At 44.4% G+C, this 22,540-nt stretch overlaps 1 protein-coding gene across 1 annotated transcript in view; it reads right to left on the bottom strand.

Annotated features, from left to right (window-relative positions):
- Positions 1–363: 363 nt before the first annotated feature.
- The window catches only part of TGFBR2 (transforming growth factor beta receptor 2), a 92,650-nt gene continuing 70,473 nt past the window's right edge, over positions 364–22,540 (bottom strand). Inside the window, exons 6-7 of the mRNA XM_070359730.1 lie at positions 5,671–5,798; positions 364–2,893 (exon numbers count right to left, since the gene is read on the bottom strand). Of these exons, the coding sequence (XP_070215831.1) occupies positions 2,714–2,893; positions 5,671–5,798 (308 nt within the window). The 3' untranslated portion in view covers positions 364–2,713. The remainder of the gene's footprint in view (positions 2,894–5,670; positions 5,799–22,540) is intronic.

The following is a 22,540-nucleotide window of genomic DNA, read 5'->3' as shown; positions in this document are numbered from 1 at the left end:
CAGGTGAAGCCTCGCCCCAGGGGAAGCCACGCCCCAGGAGAAGCCACGCCCCAGGAGAAGCCACGCCCCAGGAGAAGCCACGCCCCAGGAGAAGCCAGGGGGAAACGATAGACAGGGTACTGTTTGGAAATGCAGAGCGACGCCGTGCTGACCCTGGGATGAGGAGCAAGCCACCACCAGCACCTGCCACATGTCCGTACTAAGTGACTGATTTTTAGAAATAGGGACCTGCCACAGTCAGGTGAAGATGACAGGGAACGTGGAAAAGCTGGAGAGGATCTGTCTTGTGGATTTTTCTGCAGACTACAAAATAACCAAATGAGGCTTGAGGGCTCCTATGAACAAGAACAGGAGGCAGGAAGCTGACCTGAGTACTTTTGCTTTATTCAATCGAATAAACATTTTATTTATATAAAAGACAAACAATGCATAGAATGAAAATAAGTGCTTGACACATTTGATATAAAAAGAGTACACAGCATTCACATTCCTATTTTAATACATGAGTATTGCTGAAATGTTCCATAAAAGAATACAACTTTCCCTTTACGTAGTGAAAAAAGTCAGTATTTTTAGGAACTACAGAATGTTATTCCTTGGTCTTTTTCTTGAATAAGGAAAAAACAAACATAAAACAAGCCACAGTATCATCTACATTCCAGTTTATGCTGATGATGACCCAGAAGTGATAAAGCTCTTTTGAATCTTGGCAGTTCCCATAATGGACCAGTATTCTAGAAATTCACCACTAGAGGTCAATGAGCAACAGCTATTGGGACAGCATCACCAGCCCTAAAGTGCACGGGACTTCTGGGCACTTCCATGGCATTGTGGCCAAACTGCCTAATCTCTCTCAGTCCACTTGAACCAAGAAGGGTTCCTAAAAATTCCACCTAATCCCAACTTCAGCGTGTCTGCTAAAACCCCAATGAGATGCGGCTTCCAAAACCCAAGCAGAGCTGATCTGATCATTGCCAGTCCCTCTCCAATATTCCTACCTATTTGGCTGAAAGTAAGCTTCAAATCATGTTTACAAAAGAGCTTGTTATTTGCAGCATTAACACCTGTTTGTGGATTACCAAGTTTCTTATGGAGGATTAAAGCTCATTCTTTTTTCTTACCCACATGGACACATATTTCCTAACTGTAGATGGGACTCCCGCGTCCCACATTCATCAAATTCTGCAAACATTGGGAAGGTGGGTATGACTAAGAGACTGGTAACCATGACAACAACTTCTTGGAGTAAAGGTCTCCCCCTTTGAATGCAAAAGGGAACACTCTTTAATATACAAGCAAAAGAGATTTGGGTTAATAGGGACCATCCAGAGGCAGTCCCTGTCACTCCAAAAAAAAAAAAAAAAGGCCAACTTCAAATTTTAACCCCAGGAAGGGAATCACGACGACACTCTATAGCCAGAGAATGATTGCGTGAATGCACATTTCTTGCAGGGAACCTTGGCTGGGGAAAGAAGGTTTAATTCCCAAACTAGGGTGAGAACAGGGGGAAACACGAATGTTCACAGGGGAAGAGAGCAGCTTTCTAAGTGTGTCTACACCATCATCTGTGAATGATGTGGGACAGCGAGAACTGTAAGCCATCAGCTATCTAGTCTCACTCGGGGATCCAAAATTTGTTTGCAGAATCTCCAGATATTTAAAAAGTGGCTCAATTTTGTTAAACAGTGTGCTGGCCAAGCAAGACACACGTTCCGAGTGCCTGGACAGTCCTGACTGTGGCAGCGCAATGCTGCTTCAATACTGTCCACGTGGCCAAAACGTGCTCAAGTCCCCCTGGAGCCTGAGACCTACCAGTGATGCATGGCAAGCGGAAGACAGAAACCGAGCGTGATGAAAAACTGAACATAAAGAGCCTGGAAGGGAGATCTGTGCCCTTTTAGGAAATGGGGAACAGTAACATAGGTGGAGGGGGGGATTTTTTTAAAAAGAACACTTTCTCATTAGTACAAGGTGTGGCAATTTCACGGGTAGGGAAAACATGTCCTGATTTTTCTGTAGCTTGTGGAGGTAAAAGATGGGACTTAAAACGTTGACGCGATGAGACTTTCTGAGCTAGCTGAGGACAGAGGTTCACAAACCAAACATGGGTGTGACGCTCAGTGCCGAGTCCAGGAGAGATGATGGGACGTGGGGACCTTGGGGTCTGGTCCCCAGACAGTGCGGCTCCACTTGGCTCCACAGCCAGGACAGGACCCAGTGCAGGGAGTTACTACGTTGCAAAAGCAAGTGCAATGCGGCACAGCAGGCTCCTAGACCCGAGCCTCTCTCTAAAGGCAGAGACCCCCTCCCCATGTGCCCCGAGCCCAGCACACGCGTGCCGCCAAGTGCTGAGGCTGCCCATCCAGCCCACGTCTGGGCACGTGTGGTCTCTGTCCTCATCTCTTTCCACAAGTATGGCTGTGTATATATAGACATATATAGATATATATAAACATAGCTATTTCATATTTATATACAGGCATTAATAAAGTGCAAATGTTATTGGCTATTGTAAGATCAATCTCATTTCCTGAGGAAGTGCTAACACAGCTTATCCTATGACAACGTCAAAGGCAGAAGCTGCTTCCTGCCACCCCCTCCCAGCTCGGGGGAGGGAGCACCCCGGGTTCCAGGAAGCATCGTCAGGGGCAGCTTTCTGCTGACCCTGCTCTTTGGCCACAGGGCGGCCGCGCTGGGCCGGCCGCGGGAAGAGCTATTTGGTAGTGTTGAGGGAGCCATCTTCGGGGATCTTCTCCTCCGAGCTGCTCCTCCCGGAGAGCCTGTCCAGGTGCTCCAGCTCGCTGAAGCGCTCGGCCACGCACTGCGCCGTGAGCCGGGCCTCGGGGTCATGGTCCCAGCATTCGGCCAGCGTCTCGCACACCGTCTGGATGCCCTGCAGGGGGAGAGGGTCCACAGGCCCCTGAGAAGGGGTGGAAAGCTCCTGGGGGTGGGGGAGCCCCTGCCCTGTGCCCCCTGCAGGCCAGCCCCCCGGCGCCATCTGACCGCAGCACTCGGGGGCTCCTGCTCACAGGAAGCCGGGAAGCGGAGACACAGCACAAGGTCCCCAGCAGGCTTCCGGGGACAGCAGCATCCCCGTTCGTGAAAATTCCCAAGAAGTGGGCTCCTACTGCCATTTCCTACCTCTCTATTCCAGGGAGCGGGGGCGCAGTAACAGGCTTTACTATTGAGGGAAGCTTCAGGTTCACCGCAAAATCGAATGGAAATTACAGAATTTCCATACCATATACCCCCTCCCCCCATGCAGACCGCCCTCCCCGCCCGCATCAACACCCTGCATCTGTGTGAGGCATTTGTTAAAACCAGTAAAGCAACACAAAACATCACCGTTGACCACAGTCAGCCAGAGCGAGGTTCATGGTGAGGTACAGGATCAGGGTTCTGACCAAGCGTCCATCATTACAGCCCCCACAAGGTCACTGCCCTGAACTTCCTGTGTGTGTGCCTCGTAGGCCCTCCTTCCTTTCCTGAGCCCCCAACAACCACTGATCTCTTAACTGTCTCAATGGTATTGCCTTTTCCAGAGAGTCAGAGCTGGAATCATATGTGTGTGTTACAGTCAGTCCTGTCCAACTCTGCGACGCCATGGACTGTAGCCCAACAGGCTCCTCCGTCCTTGGGGATTCTCCAGGCAAGAATACTGGAGTGGGTTGCCATGCCCCTCTCCAGGGGATCTTCCCGACCCAGGCATCGAACCCGGGGCTCCTGCACTGTAGGCGGATTCCTTATTATCTGAGCCACCAGCATTCCTATTTCAATAGGACTGACTATCCCGGTTGGAGTGACATGTGGGCATTAGTCTGGTTGCATTAGTCAAGTCCACATGCTTTGTAAGGATCCAAGCCCATCTTCCAGTAGTTTCAAGGACACTCTCTGCTAGGCCCTTCCTCTCCAGCTTCAGCCTGGACCCTGGCAAACAGCTGTCTTCGTATGTCCTGCAGGCTGTATCAGGGGGCTTGACCTAACCCCCTAAAGGCCCCACTCAAAAAAGGCCCATCCAGAAAATGCTGTCCACAACAGACAACAAGGGTCTTCTCTCACAGCTTTAACTCTCATTTTGCATTGCAAATGTTTTTGTTAGTTCAAGTTGTTTTTTGGAAATAAGGCAGACACAGACTAAATACGTAGCCCAAAGAGTGGAAACAGACTGTGCCTCTCAGAGCCCGACCCTGTCACTGGGGGGCCCGCACATGGGTGGCCCCAGGGGATGGACCCATTCCAGCCCTTCCCTGAGAGCAGCACTTTCCTGTCTGCAGTCTGAGCAACAGCACCCCACACCCAGGACCTGCCCTCCCTTCCTGCCCCCTGAGTGAGCCCATGATGTTGGATTAATTGTATAATTCCCCTAATTGATGGTATTGATTGATGGCCCTGTTAAGAGTGGAGTGTTATTGTTGGTACACACGTAACATTTATTTTATTCTGGCACTGTAATTACAGGCAGTAAATTAAATTAAATATTAAGCATTAACTTGAAATCAATAGGGCAACAAATCTCATTAAGAGAAAAAAATGTATTATGCAAATTCTTTCCAGAATTTTATCATCATGAATAATGGCTATTCATTATAAGAACTGTATAGCAGAGGAGGCGACAGAGCTGAAGGAAACAATATTGCACCTTCTGAGTTTAGAGTGAACACAAAACAGCTTTGCATTTTCAAAGTCAAAGAGGCTCTGCTGAAACCACTGAAACCCGGGGAGAAACCCCAGGCCCCCACGGTTGGGTCCACAGCCTGTTGCAGGCTCTCCCCGATGTTAGCGGGCCTGCCCGCTGAAGCGGCTCTCAGCCAGGCAGGCACATACCAGGCTTCCTGCTCCATCTGTCTCCTTGCCACGCCTGACTGTGGTTTCGGCTTCCCATCTGCATTTGCCTTACCCTTAGGAAACCTAGGACTTAGCCCAGCCCTCCCTGGGTGAGGGAATTCATCCAAAGGCAGCCATAAAAGGTTTACGTCAATGGAAAGACAGGGTGTCGTGGGCTGGGAGCACGGGGGTGTGGTCCAGAGCTCCTCTCTGCTGTGTCAGACCATCCCTGCTCCCGAAGCCCACGGTCCTCCTCGCCCCTCCCCTGCCCCATCAAAATGCCCCCAGAGCAAAGAATCTGCTGCGGATGGACGGCCGCATCCACCGCCTGTCAGGAGGTTCTGGAAAGACAGATTTCCTGTTTGTTCCCCTGCCCTCTGCTCTTCTTTGCCTTTCTTCATCCCGGCCTCCTCCCCGACAGGCCTGCTGTGGCCTGAGCACACAGCAGCCCCTCGCAGGCCAGCTGGCAGACAATCCCTTCTTTCTCACAAGTAGTTCCTGCCAATGTTGAAGGTTCCCAGAAGAAAACATTTGGAACCCAGAAGAGAACAAAACACAAACTCCCTATGGAAAGGATGAGTGGCAGAGGCTGTAAACAAAATATTTTAGTTCAGAACCAAGGGGTCTTAGACCATATGACAGGTGCCCGTCACATGTTCTGTGTGAGCCCTTTCTTACTTGTGGTGGGACATACAGTAACAAGGTCATCCCATTTTACTGAAACTCCTTTATGAAGTAAACCAAGCAGAATCACGGAACACATCCGATTGATGCCCATCAGCCTGGACTTCTCTGCTGCCTGAGCTGTCCCTCTCCCTCTGGGTGAATACGACAGTCCCTCCTCACCTGGTGGTTGAGCCAGGAGCTGGGAATCTCTGGTCGGCCTCGATCTCTCAGCACGTTGTCCTTCATGCTTTCCACACAGGGATGCTCCCGCACCTTAGACCCGAACGGAGGCTCATAGTCCTTCACTTCTGTTGGAGAGAGCGGGCGGACACAGGGCCTTGAGAAGGGCATGCACGGTTGGGATACTGTCAGGATTCGCCTGTGATTATGCTGGGGGTGGTTTTTAATTCTATTGGATTAATAAAATTATAAGGAGGGTCATAGAAGGACCTTGAAGTAGTCAACACGTGACTGTTCAGTGACCATGAAGTGCTAACGGCTGGAGACAGATCCAAGAACAAGATCAACAGGGTCAGGGGATACAGGCTTTAAGGATCGTGGTTCCTAGGAGGTAGAAAAATCTTCCATATTACAAAGGTTTGTGGCCCTACAAAGGTCCACAGCACATAAATAGATTTAATATGTGGTATTAAATTTCTTGCAGAGATTCAGCCATATAAAAAAGGAATGAAATTGATAGATGCTGCAACACAGATTATGCCAAATGAAATAAGCCAGACATTAAACGACAAATATTCTATGATTCCCCTTATGTAAGGTACCTAGATTAGGCTACTTCACAGAGGCAGAGAGGAGAATATACATTGTTGGGGGATGGAGAGACTCTGTTCACTAGTACAGCATTTCAGCTGGGGGAGATGGAAAAGTTCTGGAAATGGATAATGATGATGATTATGATTACACACCATTGTGAATGTACTTAATGCTACCCAACTGCACCACTTTTTTAAAAATCGTAAACACTTAAAAATGGCTAAACTGGTGAATTTTATATCATGTATATTTTCCCACAGGAATAAAAAGTCATGGGGAGTAGTGATTAAGGAAAAAAAAAAGTCTACAAAGTCTCCTTTCAATAGTAATAATGAAAAAGAGGTTCAGAAATGCTGTTTTAGTTAGCTGACAGAGGAGAGAGATTGATAACAAACAATTTAAAAATGTAATTTTCCTTCAGTGATACTCGCTAAAAAGAAAATAATGAAAGATGATGTAAACCCTTCATCAGAGTTTCAGGTTTCAACTAAGGTCCATTTATTTTCTTTTTTTAAGGGAAATTCATGTCACTTATTTTCTTCTAATTTTTTCCTATTGAAGTATAGTTGCTCAGTCACGTCCATCTCTTGTGGACTGGAGCCCACAAGGCTTCTCTGTCCATGGGATTTTCCAGGCAAGAATACTGGAGTGGTTTGCCATTTCCTCCTCCAGGGGATCTTCCCGACCCAGGGATCGAACCTGCATCTTTTAGATCTCCTGCACTGGCAGGGGGACCATATTGTATCAGTTTCAGGTATACAACATAGTAACTCAGTGTTCTTGTAGGCTGTGCTCTGTATACAGTTGTAAATGCGAGCTATGTTTTCTATGCTGTCCATTGTATCCTTATAACTTATCTATCTCATTCCTGGTAGCCTGTATCTCTTAATCACCCTCGCCCATTTCCCCTCCCTTCACCCCTCACCCTGCTGGCAATGAGCAGCAGTTTATCTGCCTCTGTTTCATTCTATAGATTCCATATTTAAGTGAAATCAAGCAGTATTTGTCTTTCTCTGTCTGCCTTATTTCACTAAGCATAATATCCTCTAGCTCCATCCCTGTCATTGCAAATGGAAAAATTTCATTGTCTTTTATGGCTAATATTCCATAATGTGTGTGTGTGTGTGTACACACATACTTTTTTGCATGTAGTATGAAAAAACGTCATTTCACTCTTTCACGCGTAACTGTCCAGCTTTCCCAGCACCACTTATTGAAGAGAATGTCTTCTGTCCGTTGTCTATTCTTGCGTCCCGTGTTGTAGGTTAGTTGACCACAAGTGTGTGGGTTTATTTCTGGGCCCTCTATTCTGCTCCATTGGTCTGCACGTCTACTTCTGTGCCTGTGCCACACCATTTTGATTACTGCTGCTTTGTAGTACAGTCTCAAGTCAGGGAGCATGATTCTTCTGGTTTTGTTCTTTTTCTCTCAAGATTACTTTGGCTATTTGGGGTCTTTGGTAGTTCCATACACATTTTAGGATTATTTTGTTCTAGTCCTGTAAAAAATGTCACGGGTATTTTGATAGGGATTCCATTAAATCTGCAGACTGCTTTGAATATTATGAACATTTTAACAATATTAATCTTTTATTCCATGAACATGGGATATCTTTCCATTTACCCTTATTCAATGTCTTATAGTGTTTAGAGTACAGGTAGTCTTCTACCCTTGGTTAAATTTATCCCTAGGTATTTTATTCTTATTTGATTGTAAATCAAATTGTTTTCTTAATTTCTCTTTCCAATAGTTCATCATTAGTGTTTAGAAATGCGACAAATTTCTATGTATTAATCCTGCATCCTGCAACGTAACTGAATTCACTCATTAGTCCCATTGGGTTTTGGGTGGTGTCTTTAGGGTTTTCTACATATAATATCATGTCATCTGCAAATGGTGACCATTTCTTCTCTACTTATTTGGATGCCTCTTTTTTTCTTGTTTAACTGCTGTACCTAAAACTTCCAATAATATGTTAAGTAGAAGTGGCAACCGTAGGCATACTTGTCATGTTCTTAATTTTAGATAAAAACCTTTCAGCTTTTCACAGCTGAGTATAATGTTAGCTGTAGATTTATCGTAAATGGTCTTTATTATGTTGAATTGTGTTCCCTCTGTATCATATTTGTTGAGAGTTTTTATCACAAATGAATGAATCTTAGGTCCTATCCAAAGTGGCCCATGCATAAACTCAAGGTGAAGATTAGAAAGGCTGTTAATTTAAGTGGGTGGGACAATACCCACATCAGTGGGTCGCAGGACAATTTAGAAACTAAAAGCACTACAGCACTGAAACATGTCTGGGCCCAAAGGCAAGAGTGGGCATGACTCAACAGTTTCCTCCAGAATAAATACAACCTTTGGCCTTTACTTCAAAATAACCCTGTTTAATGAGTGAAACTTTCAATAAATGGCCCCTACAGGCTTAGAATCGAAGAAGCATTTAAGGCAAAATGACATTTTGAAAAGAGATGGCTTGTTCTTGTTTGTTTGACTTTCCCCCGTTCCCAGAGCCCTCTTGCATATTCATCTTCTTCAGCCTCACCCAGCTAGAAGGCTGGCAGGGTACTGTTTCTTCCCTTAGTGGGATGGAGGCTTCTCCCACCCTCCTCATACCCCCTCGTCACTTTGAGACGAGCATAAACAACCTACTGTGTGTCTGCGTCTGCCTTCAAGAGCCTGCAGCCCCTGGATCTGTACTACTCTGGAGGTGAGATCTGAATGTTGATTTGGATAGTACTTAGATGTCTTACTTCTCTCTTCCATTCCCTTACATTTTTACCAGACTGTAAATTCCTCAGGACCAAGACACAGACTGAATTTTGTGTCTTAATTCCCTCCTGAAATTATGTCTTATACATAGGTGGCTTTCAATAGATATGAGCTGGCTTGGATTCAATCAAGAGAATCAGAGTTTGTTCTCATTAGGGTTTACTCTGACCTAAGCCTTCTCTTCTCTAAACTGAATGGGCTTCTGAACTGGATGACCTCCACGTCCCCACTCCAGAGCTGTCCTGTAACCCAATCTGATCAAATGATGGTGCTCTCTTGGTGCCACACCCTCAGGTGTGTATAATATAATGCGATGTGACGGGGTCTGCGTATGATATAAATTGCTCCTTAGACAATGTATTAGTCCGCTGACTCTCCCTTTCCAGCCGTTTTGGCTGCCACAGCAGGTGTGGCTGGCAGCCTGCCTAAACCCCCCTTACTGAGCCATAGGCACTAGCCCCCAGCTGCTGCAGGCATTGGGTCGTAAGGGCACACGCTCTCTCCCTTCTATGGAGAACTGCCCTTGGCTAATAGGAGCTTCCTGGCCTGGAGATTTCTAGAACATGACAGCCTCAGCCCTAGGGGCAGTCTGAAGCCAATGACAACATGGGAGTGTGAACAGTCTTAAGTGTCTTCCTCTGGAGGACATGACTGTGGTGCAGTTCATGTCTGGATCAGGATCAGTCCTGGGATCAGGCTGGTGGCAGTGCAGGTGGGGAAAAGTAAGACTGTGGCATTTTCCTCTTTGTGCCCTCGATTAAATAATGTGAAGAACAGCAGAGAAAGCAAGTCAAAGGGTAGGTCAGAGAGTCTCATCTTTTAAGAATTCGGGGACTTCCCCGGCAGTCCAGTGGTTAGGACTCTGCTTCCACTGCAGGGACCACAGGTCTGATCCCTGGTCAGGGAACTAAGATTCTGTGTGCTGTGCACTGTGGCAAAAAAAAAAAAAAAAGAAAGAAAGAAATACCTCTATGAAAAAAGAATCAAGGAGCTTAAAGAGTAAGCTTAAGTTTAGCACTTAAAGTGCTATCAATATGCATCATAAGCAGGGACATGGTTAGTTGTGCCTGCCTGGATTCCATCACAAACTAGAGGTGAGGACTTGGAAGAGAGAGGGCACCACCTTGTGCCTCAGTTTCCATATCCACAGCACAAGAGAGAGCGTGAGTGCCGCCACCATCACTCAGCACAGAGCTCCCTCAGTACCTGCAGGGGCCGGTCCCAGGACCAGAGGCAGACGCCAACACCCACGGACGCCCATTCTCCCACCCGATCCCCTGGATACATGAGCTTTGCATCCGTGAGTCAAGCAGCTGTGGGTCATAAACTCAACACAAGATCCGTGAGCGGTTAGAGCCAGGAATGCAGAACCACAAATGCCAGCGGAAGGTACACTAACTGTCAACTGACAGCAGACGGAAGATAAACCCGGAGTCAGGGGTGTGATGCTGAGATGTGTGTGCGCTCTGCGCCAGCGTCCCCAGTCCCCAGCAGGATCATGCTTCAGCTGTTCCCCAGGTTACCGCCTGGGGCTCACCAGCTCCCTCCACGGCCTGTCTCACTTCCTGTTCCTTCTCTCCTAGGCCTTTCCTGCCTTCTTTTCCCTACAGACTGCTGAACTTGGATTCCTCTTCAAGAGTCCGGCCGACCCAAGGGTTCGGTCCGTCCCCAGGCTGACACCCTGCTCCCCCAGCAGGACCACCTGCTGAGATCAGCCCCCCACCGCCACCACCCAGGGCTAGGTGCACCAGGGACCCTGGGATCTCCTTGAAGGCTTCAAATAGCTGCCGCTCTAGGAAGCTTCTAGACCTCGCTGCTCTTCTTTCCACCCCCATCCCAGGCTCCCCTGAGGGCCAGGGCCTCACCCCCACCCCTTGGCATCTCTTTATCTGGTTGGAGGCTGGCAGAAGAAAAGTCCGCACCTCGAGCTCTGGTGCTCAGAGGGGCCTGGGCAATAGGGATGCTCCTCTTAAAGTCAGCATCTGGTCCACAGCTGCTGTTTTGATCGTGGTTCCAACTTCACAGGGCTGCAAAATTGTTGGCAGTTTTCCCCAGAGCGGAACCCTTTTATATCTGTCTTCCTTCCAAATTATCCTGCCTCAAAACGCAGGAAGAGGAAGGTTGCTATCCCAGGCTCTCTTCACTCCTCTCCCACCCTCTTCCCTGCCCCCATCCCACTCCTTTCCTTTCATTTTTTCTGCCTCACAGGCTGCAGCAGGCTGAGTTTGTTTCTCATCGTCTTGTGAAAATACTTGCTCAGCTGGCTGCTGTGTGTCAGCTGCTATTCAAAGGCTGACATGGCTAGGGATCTGAAAGTCAGGCGGCCTGGGGGCCAGTGTGGCTGGGTGACATGAACACTGCCTGCCGTGCTCCCAGAGCGGGGCCCTGAAAGGACCCGCTTTCCTCTGCCTCCCACACATTACACACAGACTCCTGCACGGACACCAGACGAACCAAAGCCAGGACAGAGATTTCTTTGTAAGAGAGCCAGTCTCCAGGTTTGTCCTGGAGAGATGGTGAGTTCATGACTTACTCCTTTATAAAACAATAACACACCAGCCAGCTCCTTCCATCTCGTTCCCTCCTCAAACAACTCTGAAAAACCTGTTTTCTTGGTTTTTCTGTTGCATACTTCCAGATGACCTAAGTCTCTGAAATAACAGTCTCTGTTATTAGCTATGCCCAACTTGGGTTTTCTTTTTGCAACCATCATCCCCAGCCCTGATACTGACACATTACTTGTCTTTCTAGCATATTTTGTTATTGTTCAGTTACTAAGTCGTGTCTGAGTCTTTGGCAACCTTATGGACTGCAGCACGCTGTATTAGCTCTTCATTAGACACTCTGTCCCTTGAGGACAAAGATTTTTCTCACTGCTGCACTCTCAGCATTTTAAAAAATTTTATATTGGTCTGTAGTTGATTAAAAATGTTGTACCAGCATCAGGTGTACAGCAAAATGATTCATTGATACATATATATGTGTCTATTCTTTTTCAATTTCTTTTCCCATTTAGGTTATCACAGAATATTGAATAGAGTTCCCTGTAATATACAGTAGGTCCTTCTTGGTTATCTATCTGATATATAGCAGTGTGTATATTTCAATCCCAAACTCCCCATTTATCCTTCTCTATCACCTTTCCCTTTAATAACTGTAAGTTTTTCTAAGTCTGTGCGTCTGTTTTGTAATTCATTTGTATCTTTTAAGGTTCCACATATAAGCAACATATCATTTGTCTTTTTCTGTCTGAACTTATTTTACTTAGTATAATCACCTCCAGGTCCATCCATGCGGCTGCAAATGGCATTGTGTCTCTTTTTCATGGCTGAGTATTATTCCATCATATATAACTACATATTCTTTATCCATTCACCTAGCAATGGATATTTAGGTTGCCTCCATGTCTTGACTATTTTAAATAGTGCTGCAATGGACACTGGGATGTTACACACTTTTTTGAACCATGGTTTTCTCCAGAGCCCAGGACTGGGATCACTGGATCATATGGTAGCTTTATTTTTGGTTTTATAAGGAAGCACCATACTGTTCTCCCAGTAACAGTTTAGGAGGGTTCACTTTTCTCCACAGCCTCTCTAACATTTATTGTTTGCTCTGACTGGTGTGAGGTGCTATCTCTTTGTAGTTTTGATTTGTGTTTCTCTAGTGATTACTCCAATCCTTTGGCCACCTGATGTGAAGAGCTGACTCATTGGAAAAGACCCTGATGCTGGGAAAGATTGGGGGCAGGAGGAGAAGGGGACGACAGAAGATGAGATGGCTGGATGGCATCACTGACTCGATGGACATGAGTTTGGGTGAACTCCGGGAGTTGGTGATGGACAAGGAGGCCTGGCGTGCTGCAGTCCATGGGGTCACAAAGAGTCCGACACGACTGAGCGACTGAACTGAACTGAGTGATTAGCAGTATTGACCATCTTTTCATGTTCTTTTTGGCCATCTCTATGGCTTCTTAACTTATATGCAGAGTACATCATGAGAAATGCTGGACTGGAAGAAACACAAGTTGGAATCAAGATTGCCAGGAGAAATGTCAATAACCTCAGATATGCAGATGACACCACCCTTATGGCAGAAAGTGAAGAAGAACTCAAAAGCCTCTTGATGAAAGTGAAAGTGGAGAGTGAAAAAGTTGGCTTAAAGCTCAACATTCAGAAAACTAAGATCATGGCATCCGGTCCCATCACTTCATGGGAAATAGATGGGGAAACAGTGGAAACAGTGTCAGACTTTATTTTTCTGGGCTCCAAAATCACTGCAGATGGTGACTGCAGCCATGAAATTAAAAGATGCTTACTCCTTGGAAGGAAAGTTATGACCAACCTAGATAGCATATTCAAAAGCAGAGACATTACTTTGCCAACAAAGGTTCATCTAGTCAAGGCTATGGTTTTTCCTGTGGTCATGTATGGATGTGAGAGTTGGACTGTGAAGAAGGCTGAGCACTGAAGAATTGATGCTTTTGAACTGTGGTGTTGGAGAAGACTCTTGAGAGTCCCTTGGACTGCAAGGAGATCCAACCAGTCCATTCTGAAGGAGATCAGCCCTGGGATTTCTTTGGAAGGAATGATGCTAAAGCTGAAACTCCAGTACTTTGGCCACCTCATGCGAAGAGTTGACTCATTGGAAAAGACTCTGATGCTGGGAGGGATTGGGGGCAAGAGGAGAAGGTGACGACAGAGGATGAGATGGCTGGCTGGCATCACTGACTCGATGGACGTGAGTCTGAGTGAACTCTGGGAGTTGGTGACAGACAAGGAGGCCTGGCCTGCTGCGATTCATGGGGTCGCAGAGAGTCGGACACGACTGAGCGACTGATCTGATCTGATCTGATGGCTTCTTTAGAGAAATGTCTATTTAGGTCTTCTGCCCATTTTTTGATTGGGCTGTTTGTGTGATATTCAGCTGCATGAACTGTTTGTGAATTTTGGAGATTAATCCCTTGTCAGTCTCGTGGTTTGCAAATATTTTCTCCCATTCTGTGAGTTACCTTTTCACTTTGTTCATGGTTTCCTTTACTGTGCAATAGCTTTTGAGTTTAATCCAGTCAGTTCAGTCAATTCAGTTGCTCAGTCGTAAGTTTAATTAGGTCCCATTTATTTTTGTTTCCATTACTCTAGACGATGGATCTAAAAAGACACAGCTGTGATTTATGTCAGAGTGTCCTGCCTATGTTATCTGCTAAAGTTATGTATTATCCTGTCCTGCCTTTAGGTCTTTAATCCATTTTGAGTTTATTTTTGTGTATGGTGTTAGAGAATGTTCTAATTTCATTATTTTACATGTAGCTGTTTAGTTTTCTCAGCACCATTTATTGAAGATATTGTGTTTTCTCCATTGTATGTGTTTGCCTCCTTTGCACAGATTAATTGACCATAGGTGCATGGGTTTATTTCTGCCCTTTCTCTCCTGTTCTGTTGATCTGTATTTCTGTTTTTGTGCCAATACCATACTTTTTTGATTACTGTAGCTTTGTTGTATAGTCTGAGGTTAGGGAGCCTGATTTTTCCAGCTCTGTTTTTCTTCCTCAGGATTGCTTTGGCTATCCTGGGTCTTTTGTGTCTCCATGCAAATGTAAACAATTTTTGTTCCAGTTTTATGAAACATGCCACTGGTACTTTGATAGAGACTGCACTGAAATCTGTAGATTGCCTTGGGTAGTATAGTCATTTTGACAATATGTCTTCTGATCCAGAAACATGGTGTATTTTTCCATCTGTTTGTGTTACCTTTGGTTTCTTTCATCGGCACATATACAATTTTTGGAGTGCACGTCTTTTGCCTCCTTAGGTAGATTTATCCCTAGGTATTTTATTCTTTTTGATGCAATGATATATAGGATTGTTCCTTTAATTTCATATTCTGGTCTGTTGGTGTTAGTGTGTAGGAATGCAACAGATTCTGTGTATTTATTTTGTATCCTGCAATGTTACCAAATTCATTGATGAGCTCAAACAGTTTTCTGGTAACATCTTCAGGATTTTCTATCTGTAGTATCATGTTATCTGCAAACAGTGATAGTTTTACTTCTTTTCCAATTTGGATTCCTTTTCGTTCTTTTCTTCTCTGATTACAGTGAATTTAGGATTTCCAAAACTGTTGAATAAACTGGTGAGAGTGGATATCCGTACCTTGTTCTGATCTTAGAGCAAATGCTTTCAGCTTATCACCATTCAGTAGGATGTTGACTGTAGGTTTGTCATATATGGCTTTTGTTATGTTGAATTATGTTTCTTCTATGTCCACCTTCTGGAGATTTTCATTATACATGAGTGTGAATTTTGTCAGAAGCTTTTCCTGTATCTGTTGAGAGGATCACATGGTATGATGATTTATTTATATCATATGGTATGAGTGTTTACTATAAGAAACAAATTTATTCTTCAGTTTGTTAACATGGTGTATTATGCTGATTCATTTGCAGATATTAGGAAAAAAAAAAACCTTGCATCTCAGCAGTAAATCCCACTTGATCATGGTCTATGAGCCTTTTACTGTATTGTTGGATTTGATTTGCTAGTATTTTTGTTGAAGATTTTTGGGTCTATGTTCACTAGTGATATTGGTCTGTGATTTTCTTCTTTTCTGATATCTTTGTCTGGTTTTGGTACCAGAGTGATGGCCTCACAGAGTGAGTATGGGAGTGTTTTTTGTTTGTTGGGAATTTTAAAATCATGGTTTCAGTTCCATCCTTGTGACTGGTCTGCTCATATTTTCTATTTCTTCCTGGGTCAGTCTTGAGAGATGGTACCTTTTTAAGAATTTGTCCATTTATTCTAAGTTGTCCGTTTTATTGGCATGTAGTTGCTGTAGTAGTCTCTTATGATCCTTTGTACTCTGTGATGTCCACTGTAGCTCCTCCTTTTTCATTTCTAATTTTATTGATTTGAGCCCTCTGGTTTTTCTTGATGAGTCTGGCTAAAGGTTTGTCAATTTTGTTTATCTTTTCAAAGAACTAGCTGTCTAGTTTCACTGATCTTATCTATTGTTTTCTTTGTCTCTGTTTCTTTTTTTACTGCTATGATCTTTACGATCTCTTTGCTTGCACTGTGGGTTTTATTTGTTGCTCTTTTTCTAGTGGCTTTAGGTATAACTTTAGGTTGTTTATTTGGGATTTATCCTGTTTCCTGAGATAAGACTTGCCATTTAGCACTGGTTTTGCTGCATCTGTTTTGCATCGTCATGCTTTGGTTTTCGCTTGTCTCTAGGTATTTTCTGACTTCCTCTCTGACTTTTTCAGTGATCCCTTGATTGTTTAGCAGCATACTGTTTAGCCTCCACGTGTTTCTGTTCTTTGCAGTTTTAATGGAATGCTCTATAGATATCAATTAAGTCCCTCTGGTCTAATGTGTCATTTAAGGCCTGTGTTTCCTTATTTTCTTTCTGAATGATCCATCCGTTGATCAAAGAGTATCACTGTCGATTTCTCCTTTAATGGCTATTAGTATTTGCCTTATATATTGAAGTGCTCCTATGTTGGGTGCATATATATTTACATATATATAAATATATTACAACTGTTATATCTTCTTCTTGGATTGATCCCTTGATGACTATGTAGTATCCGTCTTTGTATCTTGTAACAGTCTTTAAAGAATATTTTGTCTGATATATGTATTGCTACTCCAGCTTTCTTTTGATTTGCACTTGCATGGAATACCTTTTTCCATCCCCTCACTTTCAGTCTGTATGTGTCCCTAGGTCTGAAGTGTGTCTCTTGTAGACAGCCCATATATAGGTCTTGTTTTTGTAAGCATTTAGCCAGTCTATGTTTCTTGGTTGGAGCATTTAATCCAGTTACATTTCAGATAATTATCAATGTATATGTTCTTTTTTTGCTATTTTATTAATTGTTCTGGAATTGTTTCTTGTAGGTTTTTTCTTTCCTTTCTCTTTTCTTCTCTCCTCTTGTGATTTGACAACTTTAGTGTTGTGTTTCGGCTGCTTTTTTCCGTGTGCACCTACTGTAGATTTTCCGTTTGTGATTACCATGAGGTTTGGATACAGCAGTCTATACATAAACAAGATTGTTTTCAGTTGCTTGCCTTTTCATTTCAAATACACTTCCAATATCCTGCATTTGTGCTCTCCTAGTCTCACAATCACTGGTTTTGACATCATATTTGAGTATGAATGATTTCCTACCATTACTGTATGTTTGCCTTTAATGGTGAGCTTTGCCATTTGTAATTTGCTTGTTTCTAGTTGTGGCTCTTTTTTTCTTTTTGCCTAGAGAAGTTCCTTTAGCATTTGTTGCAAAGCTGGTTTGGTGGTGCAGAGTTCTCCAGCTTTTGCTTGTCTGTAAAACTTTTGATTTCTTAATTGCATCTGAAAGAGAACCTTGCTTGTAGACTCCTGCTTGTAGATTCTTGGTTGTAGACTCTTCCCTTTCATAACTTTAAATATATTATACCACTTCCTAAGAGTTTCTGCTGAAAATCAGCTTTATAACCTTATGGGAGTTCCTTTGTATGCTATTTGTTGATTTTTCCTTGTTGCTATTAAAATTTTCTTTGTCTTTAATTTTTGTCAATTGGATTATTGTGAATCTTGAGTGTTTCTCCTTGTGTTTAACCTACCTGGGACTCTCTGAGCTTTCTGGACGTGGGTGACTGTTTCCATTCCCACGTCACGGAATTTTTTAGCTGATATCTCTTCAAATATTTTCTCAGGTCCTTTCTCTCTCTTCTTGTGGGACCCTATGATGAAAATGTTGGTGCATTTAATGTTGCTCCTGAGGCCTCTCAGACTCATTTCTTTTCATTCTCTTTATATTCTGTTCCATAGTAGTGATTTCCACAATTCTGTATTCCAACTCACTTATCCATTCTTCCGCCTCATTTATTCTATTCATTTGAGTGTATTTTTCATTTCAGTATTTTATTGTTCATCTATGCTTGTTCATTCCTTAGATCTTCTAGCTCTGTTTTAAGCATTTCTTGCATCTTTTCTGTCTGTGCCTGCATTATATTTTTGAGATCTTGGATAATCTTTGCTGTTATTACTCTGAATTCTTTTTTGGGTAGATTGCCTATCTCCACTTCATTTAGCTGGTCACCTGGGGTTTTATCTTGTTTCTTCATCTCAGACATATTCTGCCATTTCATTTTTATCTACCTTTCTATGATTGCAGTTTGTGTTCACAGGCTGCAGGGTTGTAGGTCTTCTTGCTTCTGTTGTCTGCCCCCTGGTGGACAAGGCTGGTATAAGATGCTTGTGCTGGCATCCTGCTGGGCGGGATTGGTTTCGTCCCACCAGTGCATGAAACTGGTTCTTGTCCCTCAGGTGGGCAGAGCTGTGTCAACGGGTGTGTTTATTGGGCAGTCACATGCTCAGGAAGTTTTTTAACCAGCTTGTCTGCTAATGGGTGAGGCTGTGTTCCCACCATTCTGGTTGGTTCAGTTCAGTCCAGTCGCTCATTCGTGTCTGACTCTTTGCGACCCCATGAATCACAGCACGCCAGGCCTGCCTGTCCATCACCAACTCCCGGAGTCCACCAACTCCACGTCCATTGAGTCAGTGACACCATCCTGCCATCTCATCCTCTGTCGTCCCCTTCTCCTGCCCCCAATGCCTCCCAGCATCAGAATCTTTTCCAATGAGTCAACTCTTCTGGTTGGTTAGCCTGTGGCATCCCAGAATTGGAGCCTATAGGCTGCTGTGTGGGGCCAGGTCATGGTGAAAAAATGATGGCCTTTAGGAGGGCTCACAGCAATGAGAACTCCCCAGAAGTATTGCCACCAGTGTCTTTGTCCCTACAGTAAGTCACAGCTGTACCCCAGCCTTGCAAGAGACTGTCTAATACCAGCAGGCTCTTATGAGGTCACTGCTTTTCCCCCTGGGTCTTGCTGTGCACAAGACTCTGTGTGTGCCCTCTAAGAGTGGGGCTTCTGTTTTCCCCAGTTCTGCAAACAAACCCTGCTGACCTTCAAAGTCAGATGTTCTGGGGGCTCCTCCTCCCGTTGACAGACCGCCAGGCTGGGGAGCCTGATGTAAGGCACAGAACGTTCATTCCTGTGGCAGAACCTCCACAATATAATTGCTTTCCAATCTGTGGGTTTCCCACCCAGCAGGTATTGGATTTGATTTTATCGCAACTGCACCCCTCTTACTGTCTTGTTATGGGCTCTTCTTTGTCTTTGAACCTACGATATCTTTTTTGGTAGGTTCCACCATTTCTTTGTTATTGATGGCTTTCAGCAGTTAGTTGTGATTTTGGTGTTTTTGTGAGAAGGGGGGAAGCTCACTACCTTCTAGTTTTCCATCTCCTGAGAGTCTCTGCACCCTTACCATTTTGAATAATGCCTGCCACACAGAAGGTACTCAAAAAATACAGGTTGGGTGAAAGAAATAATGAATTGATACATCTTCAGAGACAAAAGGTAAAGAAGTTATCTCAGACTTTGAGGCACCGAGGCATGTGAGGTACACACGCTACAGCATTTAACAGCTTTGGGATTCCATTAACAGACTCACAAAGTCCACCACCGGGAACATGCTGCAGCGAGGCCACCGCTGCATGTTCCCGCCAGGTGCTTTCAGAAAGGCTTCAAGTCAAAGGCCGTTATACAGAGTAGGACTGACTACCCCTTCCACAATAATAATGGTAATCCTAGCTGCCACAGACTAAATAAGCTATCAGTCCTGTAGTAGGACATTTAGGGCCTGTGGGCCAGAATCAGACCACAGGGCTTTGATTTCTGTCTCCACTATCGTACTTCCTGAAGCCTCAGTTTACCCACCTGTAAAATGGGGCTAGTAACAGCACACCCTTCAAAGAACCCTTGGTAAGTGGGATGAATTGTTCCATAATGCTATTGCTTATGTAATGGTAGCTATCATTTCTTGTGGCCTTCTTCATCTGGACCAAACCTACTTCCACCAGAAAGCCTTTCATTTTTGACCACCTTCTTCACTTATGACAATCTATGTCTTGTGGTAAGGGAGCTGGACCAGCTTGCTTCCAAAGGGTGCTCTTACTATGTCTGCATGTTCTCACGTGAGAAGAATGTGGCTTCTCCAGTGTCATGCTTTCTCTTGATCATGTTCCCTCTCTGCTGCTTGCACAGAGAAGACACTTCTGAGGCTCACTGTTCCCTCAAGAGCTGATCTAACCCTCTTTGCCTGACCCTGCTGTCACACTATCTTTAGCCAACCTGGGCACTCAGTCTGGTGCTCCCTGCCTTGCCTGCAAAAAAGTCTCCTTCAGTGTTCCAGGCCTCGTAAACAGCGCAAGACAAAGTCTAGTACTGAGTCCTGTGATAAATGCAGAAAAAAGCAGGCAGCGCCTGGGCCTCCAGGCCAAAAATTTGGGCTCAGCCCTGAGAACAGAATGGGGTCCTCTTCTCCAGGCAAGAAAGCTGGGGTTTCACATTCTCCACCTGCAAGAGAGTTCCTTGATGCCTAGACTCCTGCTTCATTCAGTCAGATGTCCAGCTCCTCAGAATAACTTGGAGGGAATATCAGTGGATCTATTTTGTGAAATAAAATACCAGTCTATAACTCACCACACTGAGGTAAGCATTTTCCACATTTCCTTTTCTGAAATGAGACTGTCCATGAAAAAGATAGTAATTTCTTATGTTGTATTTCAAGTTATACAAAGAAGTTTAAGCTTCAGGAAGGCCTTTTATATCCTGCCCTCTGTATAAATTAAAGCCTAATATCCACTAGAGTGGTATTACCTATTTTATGTGTAAAGAAAGAAATGTGTCTGAAAGTGCAAATATTTAAAAAGGAAAGGGGGGAAAAAAGCCTGTTTCATCAGTGGACAGCAAGCTTCTTTATGGAAATCTGTGTTTGTACAACAGGGAAGAGGCAACACATCCTAACTCCCCTTAAAAGGTCCTGACTTTAATGTATCTTCTAAGAAGATCTTTAAATATAAAAGTCTCTGAAATTAAGATTAGGCTGAAAATCTGCCTTTACAGTTTTTGACGCACACATACATGCAAAAAAAAAAAAAACAAATATAATAACACTTTTAAAAGTAGGCAAAAGAAAGGGATTATTAACACGTGAGTTCACACACTTAGTCAAGAGAAGGGCTGTCTGCTGGGCCACAGTGAGGATAGACAAATCACTTTGATTTTGCAGCCTGATGGGAGAAACCGTACTGTGGGCTTAAGATCAAACAAAATGAGAACTGGGATGGCCTCTTTTCCGGTTCCCCAAAGCCGTCTGTTCTTATCCTAAAGGTTATGAGGATTACTGAACAAATAGGACCCTGTTCCTTCCTTGGGAAAACTTGTTTATACTGTATCCGTTTTTAGATCTTGTAAAAGCTGGTGAACTCGGTTCTTCCCCACTAGCCGGAATTCTTCCACACTCAGCAGATATCAACAGGAAAGGGCTTCAGTCCCTGATGACTGTGGAAGCAGGGAGCGCAGATCAGGCCTTAAGAAGCTGGTGGCACTACCAGAGGGGACGGCAGAGACAGGCTCCAGCATGTTTATAGAACGATGAGCCGTTTTGAAAGGACAAGAGAGATACCGAAATCTAGGTGAATTTACTCTGACAGTGACAGCGGCATTGTCTCCTCTTTCACGGTTCACACGGGTCTGGTCTAAGGATTCATTTTGGAACTGTCAAAGCTTCAAGCAGAAGATGATTCTCAGTGACTGAAACTTGGTTAAACAAATTTCACTGTGCAAGGAAAAATTCAGTTACTTTTGGAAATACTGTGGGGGAAGACATCTCATGCAGAAAACCAGAAAATAACTGGGTTAGCCAGACAGGAAGTGCTATGTCCTGTGCAGGGACCCAGGGATGTGGGTGATGGGACAGCGAGGCTCCCAGCCTAGCCCATCCTGGAGAGTCAGCTAAGGAAGTTCTCAGCAGGAGGAATGATCAGAGCCAGCAATGCTGACAACCTAACCCACCTGGAGCAAAACGCTGGAGAGTCTGGCCAGTGCCCAAAACTGACCTAAGTGACAAATACTGATAACATTAAATAGCCACGGAATAAAATACCCACAATCCCATACTCATGTAAACACAGAGTAAAATGAATAAATAACAGGGACTGGTGAGAGAAAGGACAGATATTTCCCAAGCATCTATGAAAAATATGTAGAAGGGATAAGAAAAATAGAAAATCACCATTAAGCAAACGTTACAGTAATAATCATCTGCAAGAACTATTAATTGACCCTAAAAATCAGCAGGTAAAATTATTATTAAAAAACAGGTCTAGTCTCCTTATTAAACAGGTGTTTAGTAGAAACAGGTCAAAGCACCTTCCCACAAGATATGTATTAATTACACATGGAAAAGGTAGTGTCTCCCCAGGGAGAGAGCTGGCGCCGCCTTCAGCGTGTGAGGAGACGGGCCAGCAAGCACGCTGGCACACCAGCCGTGTGTGGTGCTGAGGGCATGGCACTATTTCTGAGGCGTTCCTGCCTGGAAAGGCACGATCCCAGTCTGACCATAGGAAGGCATCAGAGCAACCCACAGTGGGAGACTGTTTATAAAATAACTGGTC

The sequence above is a fragment of the Bos mutus genome, chromosome 22 (assembly GCF_027580195.1).
Source record: "Bos mutus isolate GX-2022 chromosome 22, NWIPB_WYAK_1.1, whole genome shotgun sequence".
NCBI lineage: Eukaryota > Metazoa > Chordata > Mammalia > Artiodactyla > Bovidae > Bos > Bos mutus.
Note: the sequence above shows the minus strand (reverse complement) of the source record. Positions and strands in the feature narration are given on the sequence as shown.